This window comes from Nylanderia fulva, unplaced genomic scaffold (genome assembly GCF_048542155.1).
Source record: "Nylanderia fulva isolate GAGA-0341 unplaced genomic scaffold, ASM4854215v1 Scaffold24, whole genome shotgun sequence".
Lineage (NCBI taxonomy): Eukaryota > Metazoa > Arthropoda > Insecta > Hymenoptera > Formicidae > Nylanderia > Nylanderia fulva.
The window spans coordinates 3,138,135-3,149,988 of NW_028190304.1; the positions used below are offsets into that span (position 1 = coordinate 3,138,135).

At 27.6% G+C, this 11,854-nt stretch overlaps 1 protein-coding gene across 1 annotated transcript; it reads right to left on the bottom strand.

Annotated features, from left to right (window-relative positions):
- Window positions 1-7,733: 7,733 nt before the first annotated feature.
- On the bottom strand, window positions 7,734-10,732 carry LOC114944757 (uncharacterized). The gene is made up of 6 exons (XM_085483251.1): window positions 10,727-10,732; window positions 10,139-10,329; window positions 9,722-10,003; window positions 9,190-9,256; window positions 8,949-9,047; window positions 7,734-8,590 (listed from the first exon to the last, which is right to left on the bottom strand). Exons 1-6 carry the CDS (start codon window positions 10,730-10,732, stop codon window positions 8,516-8,518), a joined length of 720 nt encoding a protein of 239 aa, XP_085339377.1. The 3' UTR covers window positions 7,734-8,515.
- Window positions 10,733-11,854: the final 1,122 nt, after the last annotated feature.

Below are 11,854 nucleotides of genomic sequence, written 5' to 3' on the forward strand. Positions count from 1 at the left end.
GGGATTTGAATTGAATTAAGAAGACTAATTTAGGCTTAATCCTCAAGTTAATTTAAAATAGGAAGGTGAAGCTCTTAATCCTGATGGATAAAAGGCAATGACATCGTGACGACGCTCAATAGTGAAGAACCGATAAAACTTTACCACAAATAGGGCTGCGGAAACTGAGTGTCTAGAATTGCATAATCCTTTTTGAGATACACTCTAGACTCTAGAATTGAATTATATTCTGTATTCCTATTTATGACTAAATGTAGCGTTTAAAGATTGTATAAGACATTATATATCCAATTAATATTATGTTCCAAGATAATATACATATTATTACGAATATTTTAATTAAATATCCTCAATTAAATTTACTATTTAAAAATATTCTTTTTTATTAGATTTAATTTATGGATAAATTATGCATATATAATACTTTATTATGGATTTCTAATTTGTATCGTGTTTTGTGTTTCACAATCCGAACGAGTTTTTAACGTCATTTTCTTTTACACTTTCAATATTTCTTCTTTCTTCACGAAATTCTTTTGTATCGAAAACTCCCTGCACTCTGCGTCGTGACTAAATTTCACAGACACCGTCGTGCGTATAGAATTTTTGTCAAAGCGCCTTGTGAACAGGCGACGTGCGAATATTTCAATTTGAAATACTTTCATTTTTTGTTGCATTACGCTTTATTCAATATACAAGTTTGTAATTTTTATTATTTTTTGTTACTGTAATAGAAAAAAGCTGTTGCGAGATGTACAGAATTTTTTTTTATACATATATTAAAATGTAAATAAATAAAATTTTTTTTATTTTAATTTCACAATTAATATTCTACATAGCAATATTGTCACAATCAGTTTTAACCTCAATAAAATATAAATTGCATTATAATGTGCGAAACATTTCAATATTACGTTCACTTATTTAACGTTGAGAATTTAGAGTATCTGCGAATTCATTAAGTTAATATTATTTTTTTCTTATTGAAAAAAACCAGAAGTTTCTCTGGAGAGAAACGATAATATTTTTCGGTAGTCTAGGCATTTCTGATTTATATTATGACAACAGCTTTGGTTACGATTTTTTGTAAAATAGATATTCGTTTTTTATGAAGTACATTTAATAAGAGATTGTACGGTGAAAAATAACACAATTTCGTTGACTTGCGAAAACCCTGGAGCATAGAATATTGAATGGATGCAGAAATCGAGCAAGTTCAACGTCAGCGAGTATCAAAATGGACACTCTTGTTCAAAATTAAGTTATCCTTACACGAGCGTAGTACTATTCAGTTATCACTATTCGTGATGCAAGTTTGTTTACAAAGGTAAACTCAATTTTGCTAGTTTATAAGACAACTAATTGAAGCACACACTATTTTAAGTATATGTAATTAAATTAAATTTTAATACACTTGTTTTTGTAACAAAGCATTTATATTATACAATTGTGAAATTATAACATAATTAAAACCATGATGTCAAGGAAAGTTTTATACGTGGATTTCAGAAATATATAAGTTGTTCTTAATAGATAAAGAAGTAATATATATAAAAGTAATATATATATATATATATATTACTTCTTTATCTATTAAGAACAACTTATATATTTCTGAAATCCATTAAAAAAAATCGGATCCATTTAAAAAAATGAAGATGACCTTGGTATCTCCGAAGCGCCTCCACCTGGACAAAAATTATTATGGCGATAATAATTTTTGTCCAGGTGGAGGCGCTTCGGAGATACCAAGGTCATCTTCATTTTTTTAAATGGATCCGATATGTTTTTTTCTCTAATAAGATAGAAGAACTCGAAACAAGTTCAGAACTCACGACACAAGATCATTGAACAAGATTGAAAAATCGATAGAAATACATTTTTATTATTAAATAAAACTCACGACACAAGATCATTGAACAAGATTGAAAAATCGATAGAAATACATTTTTATTATTAAATAAAATTCACGTTTACAAAAGATGTTCGAACGGATACATCGTGCATGATTGACTGACTTTTATTTTCATTTTATTTTAATCTCATTTCAACCCATTTTCATGTCTAGTTTATCCTGAGAACTTGCTCAGATGCCTTTCAGCAGTGATCATTACAAAAGATGTTCGAAGTGATGGCCATTATTATCGATGCAAGATTGGATTCTTCCGATTATTGATTGGCTTGCTCTTTTAATAACGTTAGGAGTTATTAATGTACAGGCTGTAATAATCTGTTGTTGCATGGCTTGAGGTGCAGTTGGTTCTTCTTTGTAGACCATGTTCTTTAGGGTTCTCCATAAAAAGAAATCTAGTGGTGTCAAGTCTGGCGAACGAGCTGGCCACACTACACGACCCCCACGTCCAATCCAGCGATTTGTAAATTTTTCATTGAGTTTATTTCTCGCAACCAATGAAAAATGAGCTGGGTATCCATCGTGCTGGGACCACATTGTTTGTCGTGTAATTAAAGGTAAATCTTCTAACAAAGGACCTAATGTATGCTCTAGAAAATTAGCGTAGCTATTGCCATTTAGATGTCCGTCAATAAAATAAGGACCAATAATTTTGTCGTCTATAATACCGCACCATACATTTAAAGAGCATTGTCTCTGATGTTTGACCTGCCGTAGCCAATGGAGATTTTCCACTGCCCACATATGCATGTTACGCAAATTAACGTTCCCGTGATTAGTGAAGGTTGCCTCATCAGTGAATAAGACGGTATCGAAAAATAATTCATTGTTTCGAATCTGTTGTTCAGCCCATTGACAAAATCTAACACGATTCATAAAGTCCATCCCATGCAATTCTTGGTGAAGGCTAAGATGATATGGATGGAATTTGTGACGATGCAGAATGCGGAGTACGCTCCTCTGACTAACACCAGATTCTCGTTCAATTTGTCGCGAACTAACGTGAGGATTTTGAGCAACTATTGCAAGGACACCAACTTCATTCCCTTCATGGGTTACTCTTTTTTTACGTTCACTTTTACGAGTATTTAAACTACCGGTTTGTCTAAGTTTATCGCACACATTTTTAAATGTTTGACACGAAGATAGAATGCGATTAGGATATCGTTCAGAATACAAATTTCTTGCTCGCACTGAATTTTGTTGACATTCACCATAAATTAAAATCATGTCAACTTGTTCTTCAAATAAATACATCTAGCACGATTGACTGATTTGTCGATACTAATCTTGTCATGTTTACTTTTATTACTACGGTGAACTTATTAAGATATCCTTCAAAGAGTGTTTGTTTACATTGAAGTCATAATACGTGAATACTATTTTCACTGCTGAAAGACATTTGAGCAAGTTTTCAGGATAAACTAGACATGAAAATGGGTTGAAATGAGATTAAAATAAAATGAAAATAAAAGTTAGTCAATCATGCACGATGTATCCGTTCGAACATCTTTTGTAAACGTGAATTTCATTTAATAATAAAAATGTATTTCTATCGATTTTTCTTTACTTTAAATCTTGTTCAATGATCTTGTGTCGTGAGTTCTGAACTTGTTTCGAGTTCCTCTATCATATTAGAGAAAAAAAACATATCGGATCCATTTAAAAAAATGAAGATGACCTTGGTATCTCCGAAGCGCCTCCACCTGGACAAAAATTATTATCGCCATATGATAGCCTCCTTCGTACCGTGCAATTTTTGTTACACAAATATTCCTCTGGGCCTCATAGATTCGAAGATATTTAAGGTTCTAATAGTTATTGCCCCACTCTGTATCTATATATATATATATATATATATATATATATATATATATATATAATAATGATCCTTCATAAAGAGAAAAACCATTCATTAAATGAGAGAATGAGATGATAAATTAGAAGAATAAGATGAATATCAAATTGCTGAAATGTTTTTTTTCAGTCATAACGAGAGGAAGCAAACTTTTATCCAGTCCAGAACTTAATCCTTCTTCATTGAAATAGTTTCTATATAACTTTGAAAAGTTGCCAGATTATAGAATAACGTGTCATCCTAACAATTAGCTCATGCAACCCCAGCCACACCGGTATTCGAGGACAGATTTCCTTGGAGACCACTTCGCGAATCGACCTTTTAAACTTTCAACCAGGGAGGTTCATTAGTACATAACTCGAGCACGTCTGTCCACCACGAACGTAAAAACTTTTATTACAAACGTTCGGTAGAAGGTATAATGTTGGATAATTTACGTGGTTTTCAAGATTCTTTATTTTCTAAATAGAAAATTATTTTAATTAACATTTTTTTATACTTTAAATCATATTCCTTCATTTTCTAAAGAATTTTTAATTATTAGTATAATAAGACTTAATCAATTAATTTTTTTATAATTTTATAATCGCCCTTTAGACAATATAACATTCCGTTATTATATTACGTATTTTTTCAATATTTTTTATTATTTTATATCAAATAGAGAATAATTTTATTAATGTCTTTTTATATGCAGTCTTTTATTTTTTTTAAATTTTAATTATTATAACCATAATTATATCGATAATTAATCATTTATTACATAATTTTGTGATCGCTCAGTAAAAAGTATATCCTTAGGTTATTCATATTTTTAAAGATTTTCTATTTTTGAAAATTATGCTAATGGTATTTTCTTATATTTTAGATCATATTCTTTCGTGTTAAAAAAAATTTTAATTATTAGCAGTATTAATTAATCTTTTTACTTAATCTATGAGAAAATTGAATTGCAATAACATATCATTTAAAGTTGAATTTTTATGGTTATAATGCAGGAAAATGTCGTTACTTTTATATTTTTTTATATTTGTAATAATAATTTTATTTAATTAAATTTTTTTTAGCGGAGTAAGAGATTTAACACAGTAAAAAATTAAATAAAGCTAAATTAATTAATATTATATAGAGAGAATATATTTTGTTTATAATATATGCTTTTCAAAATTATTATTAATATTATATATGTAAAATATTATTAATATTATGTATAATAATTAATAATTAATAATTAATAATTTTTAAAAAGTATATACAAAAGTTAATATGTATCACCGATTATAATGACTTGTTGATATTGTTAGTGGAATTCTTTTTACGGTATAACGCTAATAATATCGTGATAATGATTCATACATACAAATTGTGTCAGAAATTTTATGCATTATTTATTAATGACAGTTCCTTGAGATTATTTGGAAATTATTTTTTTTCTTTAACGAAAATGTCAACACATTAATAATTTCCGAATTATAAGCAAATAAAAAACAAAAATCTTTTTAAACGTTATGGAGTTAACAAATTAACAAAACTACATTTTTCAATTAATTACAGGGAGGGTTAACTTTATTAGAAGTTTAATATAAGTTTTAGTTATATGATGGCAACTGCAAATTTGCAAAAAAATTAGAATCTTCTCGCGACATTTTTGCTGAGAAAAAATTATTTTCACGTGATCTCTCAAGAATATCTATTATCAGCAGGCAGTGTGCCGACTCTGGGGAATATCCTATATATGAAGAATCATTGAAAAAATATATTTTAACGCGATATCCTAGAGATAATTCCACGAACAATATGAACCGAAAAATACAGAGAAAATTGCTATCTTGAGAGAAGAACGTATTTCGAGAAAAGCGAATTATGATACCTTATAAAACATGAATTATGATTATATATATTATATATATATATATTGTTTTCATTTGATATAATTATATAATTAATATAATGTCAAGAGTCAACTAGTTAATCTGACAATTAAACTAGATAACTCGCTAAGAAAATCTTCGAACCGAAAGCACAGGCCGACCAGATGTAAATCTGCGAATCAGAGAGGAATATACAGATTCAGTGCTCTGTCATTAATCAATCAGATAATTAGGGTCATTTCGCTATTAGGGCTCGTTATGGTTTGCGCACTCTCCGCGGTTGGTCTTTGACAGTCTAAAGTGCAGAGCGGAACTACTAGGAGTACTGGTAAGTGCTACGATGCGTAGCGCAGATTTCGAGGACTGCATAGAGATTCGTCGTGTGTAGATATGTATCATACTCATGTGTGTACATACATATACTTGCACAATTAGCAAAATATCGAAGCTCTTATCATGTCACCCTAAGAAGCTGATAATAACACTGGTCGACAAAAAATGACTTTTTTTTTAGATTCGGAGATTTCCAAAGCGTATTCTTGTAGATTTTTTCATGTTGATTACAAATCCAGCCGCGAAAATTGCGTATCATGTGGGGTTTTTTAGATATCTTGAGCGAAAAAGGGCATTGTAGACACTTTTTCGTATAATATAGCTTTTAATTGGGACGTGATAAAAAGTGCTACGACGGCTCAAAATAAAGCTTAAGACTTGTAGTTTATGTAAAAAATATAAAAAAGGTCGAATCTATAAAAAGTTTACTAAAGAAACTAAATGAAAAAATTGAAAATATCATTTTTCGCACTTTTTCTTATACTAATACAAAGTTTTTAGAGGTTTGGTAGAATGGTTCACTATAACTCTTTTATAGATTCGATCTTTTTACATTTTACGTTATATATACATATATATATATATATAAATTAATATAAAATTTAAAACAACGCAATATATAATTCAAAATAAATAGATTATACATTTTGGTTCATTTACCATATAACAAACATATTTATATACTTATATTATTTAAATTTATACATTTATATTATTATTTTATATTTAACAATAAAATTTATTGTTATATCATATGGCTACTTTATTGTAACTACACAGATAATATATCCAGAGCCGTCTTAACCGCGTGTGCAGAGCGTGCGTTGTACACGGGCGGCAGGATATAAAGGGTGGCAAGTGATTGAGAAGTTTGTGAATAGAATAAAATAATGTTTCTTATAAAAAACACTCAATTCTTTGACTGTTTTAAGTATAAAAAATGAAATCTTTCAAATCTCAAATAAAAAAGATATCAAAGAATTTGCTATACCAAAAAAGCTGAATCCCCATTAAATTAAAAAATCAATATTATGTTTGTCTTTCTTATTTTTTAAATAATAAACTATATATATATAACTTTTTTCATTATTCTTTATTTTGTAATATTTAAATAGAGATTTATTTAAATAAATATTTCCCATAGCAAAAACATTGGTAATTATGGTGATCTGGATGTCATAGCGATGTGCGAATTCCAGTGAGAAATGATGGTCGAATCGACGTCGATTCGTTGTCGAATCGATGTCAAATTTGTCGAATCGATGTCGAATCGATGACGATTCGACTAATCATTTTTCACTGGGATGTCCGCTTTGTCATAAGTGTGATGTCACAATGATATCATTGGGCACTAGATAAATTAATATACTAACTAAATTCTCTCGAATTAATCATTTCAGATAAATAAGCTCAAAGCTACAGTGATCACCGCAAAAAACTTACAAAAAATGCTCTTGCTGATATCTTTTTGTTTTTTAATATTTTGTAATAAAAAAATACTATAGAATCTTCAAAATGTATACATTCAAATAATTAATCATTTATTTTAAAAAATCTTTTAGTTTAAAAAAAAATCCTAAAAATACATGTTTTTTCGACCTTACAGGTAAGTATATAAGTCCTTAAATCTATATGAACTGTTGATTGTGCGTTTTTAATTTAATATTAATATACGTATTAAACATTTCATATCAAATATTTTATATAAAAAATTTACAGTTTAATATACACATAAGTGTACGACTATTTGTTGCACGTTTCTCAATAGTTGACAGGAAACTATTAACTAAATAGGTTTCAACTTACGAATAAATATATAATTTGCATTCCGCCTCTTTTATTAGATAAAAATATTCGTTAGTGATGTCATGATCTTTAGAGCAAATCAAACATTTCACAATCTTATGATCTCTGTGATTTTGCTACATAATATACATTATTCGCCATTGTATATCAAACTGCATTAACCCATTACAATAAGTCCATTCCATATACATTTACTAATTACTATAATGTATTAATTATATATTTAATATATAATATCATCTGTGTATATTACATGCGTAACATATAACATACAATTTTATGATTTATTTATATACACACATACACATGCAAATATATATATATATACATATATTTATAATATAAATAAGAACAGATTTTTATAATAGGTACATATAAACATAAATATGTAGGCTGTAAATATAATATTTAAATAATAATTCGTTATACATATATATAGATGTATTTGTGTGTGCAAGTGTGTGTGTGTGTGTTTGTGTGCGTGTTCTTAAATATATAATTTTATTAATTAACGTAAAAACATTAAAAATAGAGCAATATATAATTCAAAATAAATAGACAATACATTGAGGTGCATTTATTATTTGACAAGCATATTTATATATTTATATTATTTATATATTTATTATTATATTGTTATATTGTTATATTATATCTAACAGTAAAATTTATTGTAATATATATGGCTATTTTCTTGTGACTACACAGATAATAATATATAGTCTTCAATCAAGTTCACAAAAATATGAAAAACTTGAGGCACGCAGTCATAAAGTTCAGTAAATACAGAAGCATCAAATAGTAACGCATCTATATAAACAATAATTAAAACAGTAAAAGAAATAGTGGATACAATATAAAAAATTATTTGTATGAAGTACATCCACTCATGCAAAGCTGCAATTTTTTTAATTCCAATGTTTAAAACGGATATTTTCATAATATCGTATCTGTCTGTTGATTTGATCGTTGCGAATTTTTATCTTGCTTTGAATTTTGTCAAATTTCATTATAAAATCCTAATATATATAAACAAATATTTGTATCATCAAATCAATGTATTTTATATATTAATTAAGAAATATAAAATTAATATTCTGAGATTAATAAGAGATAGAACAATATTTCTTTTTCTTTCGCTTTCCATAATAATATTTATTAAATTTACCTCCTTTATTTGACGTCTTTTCAGTATATCTTTTGTGATATTCATTTCTTGAACTAAGTATACTTTGACCTTCATACTTTCAACATATTCCTTTATTTCCTAAAATGTATTATTTTTTTAACATTATTAATAAATAAATTTTCTGTAACATTATCAAAATTATTCTAAACATTAAATAATAATTATAAATACGCATTATTATCACATTTTGTATAAATATATAAACATGTAAAATTTTTACCTTAGTTAGATTTTCGGAATATATGTTATTAATAATAATAATTAATGCTGCAGTTGTATTAACATGTCTAAAAACGAAAAAACAAGTGTATACAGGGTAGTTGGCAACTCGCGCCTCACCTGTCAGGTGCAGGTAGAGCAGATCCAACTGAGTAAAAACGTCCTTTACCATTTTGCGATTTTCTCAATCATAAAGGAGAAATTAATTAATAAAGTTTGGCCAATCCACGCGAGTGGTAGCGCGCGGCGAGAAGAGACAGTCCACTGAAAGGTCCAGCTTTATGCATGTTACTACCTTTGTCGATTATTATCCATTGCGTTTGTGTAGAGCACGCAAATAAGCCGATTTTTATAAATTAATTTCCCATTAATTATAATTAATAATTGAGAATTATGCAAATTGGTAGAGGACTTTTTATTCAGTTTGACCTGCTCTACCTGCAGCTGACGGGCGCAAGTTACCGCGGACACCCTGTATATAAAACAAATAATAAATTTTTGTACAAAATATTTGTAAAAATATGTCACATTACTTTGGTTTTAGTTCCTGAAGATAATTTAATATGTGCTGCAGTATAATTAGATTATTTGCATGCTTCGTTATAATATGTAAAAAACCGTTAGAAAGATATTCCCGTTGTGTAAAAGTGGGCGGACTTAAATAATCCATTATGATATCAGTATTTTCAGTGCAAGCCAAGAATTCTACATATTTAGTGTTATTCAATCCTAGATCATATACTAATTTCCAAATCTTTTTTTTGGCTATCATCAAACCTTTACAATATGTCCATTCCTTCCACCATGGCAAAAGTCTGAAATAAAAAAAAAATTAATTTTCTTATTAAAAATTAGCATATGGATCTCTTGATCAAATTACTTGAACATTATAGACAATACCTACAAGAGAATTTGATTACGAAAGGCTAAAAATATATAACAATATTTACTTGTGTTCTGTAGGATCTAGGAGATGTTGTCTTAATTTATTGTAGGCTTCTTTCTTACAAGTGTTGTCACCAAAAAGACATGCCCATTTTGCAGCTTCTTGTCGTAAACATGATCTTAGCTTGTCTCTGTCATCTATTTCTTCATACTTTATTCTTTGAAGTACCTCAAATCTGACAGGCCATGCTCTATACTAAAAATCGTTAAATAAATATTTTTTTTGTGCATATTATAAATGGATTTAGAAAAGGTTTTTTTTATTATTTTCCAACATATTCTTAGAACTTTTTCTATTTTTTAAACAAGAGGACAGACAAATTCACTTATAAATGCAAACGTTTATCTACTATATACATGTACATATACGTTCAAATAAAAATACATGTATGTACAAATATATTTTAATTTGTGCGAAATGTTTATAATATTCAAAAGATAATAAAGTTTTATAACTATTTATCATATTTTCTTTAGGTATTTTCTAAGATAAAAAATATATCTTTTTTAAATATATAATTAAATTTCTTCAACTGCATGAATATTTCACTTATTTAAAAATTGCTAACATGTAATTTTCAAATAAATAAAACGTTCATGCAGTTAAAGAAATTTAATTATCTATTTAAAAATTACTAATTAACAAAGATTTGAAGCCAGTAGCTATATATCCAACAATGTTATATACCAATAATATTGGCAGTAGTAAAATTTATACACTTTGGGGATCGTTCTTCGCGTAAGATGAGTGATTATAGTTGTTATGAGTTAATGTTGTATGAGATGATGTTTTATGAAATGATATTGAGTGATTATAGTGAGTTAAGTGATTATACACACTTAATTTGTTTGCACGTTTATTGGCCACGTAATAGGATGTAAAATTTTATCGTTGTTGGATATATTTTTCTGAGTGTTTAAATTTCTTGTAATGAATAAAAGTATATGCAAATATCTAAAAATGTAACACTTTTATTGAAATCTATTGATATTTACTTTAAAGCTCTAACTTACTTCTTCTAGTATGATTACAGAAAAAGTACCAAACATGTATTCCAGAGCTTTAAACATAGGATACCATGCTATATAATCTTCTTCTTCAGCCAAATAGGGCATGATATTCAAAAATATAGAGGTTTTGATATGACCTATTATCATTAAATAAAATGCATCATCGATAATTTGGGCACGATTAAGAACATGAATTTTCTTGTAATTACTACATTGTAGATAGTTTATAATTCTTTGCCAATTCTCGTCATCATAGTTCACGCGGTAATATCCTGTCGAATAGTAAATAAATTTTATCAATTTTTATTGTTTCGAAAAATTTTATTAGAATATATTTTCTAATATTTTAGTTTCATACTTTCGTTTATATAAATTATAAATTAAGAACGTGCCAAAAATTTAATATATATAAATTAAATAAAAATATATATAAAAAATGTATTATAAAAATGTCATCTTAATACTTGAAATAGTAGAAAAAATGAATCTGTGCAATATATTGTTGTATATCATAAAATAAAATTGATTTTAGTTGTGGATAAATAATAATACTGCTCGACAAAAAATAACTTTTTTCAGGTTCAGAAAAAATTTCCGAAGCGTATTCTTGTAGATTTTTTCATGCTGATTACAAATCCGGCCGCGAAAATTGCGTTTTACTTCAGGATTTTGAGATATCTTGATGTAAATATGCGAAAAAGGGCATTTTA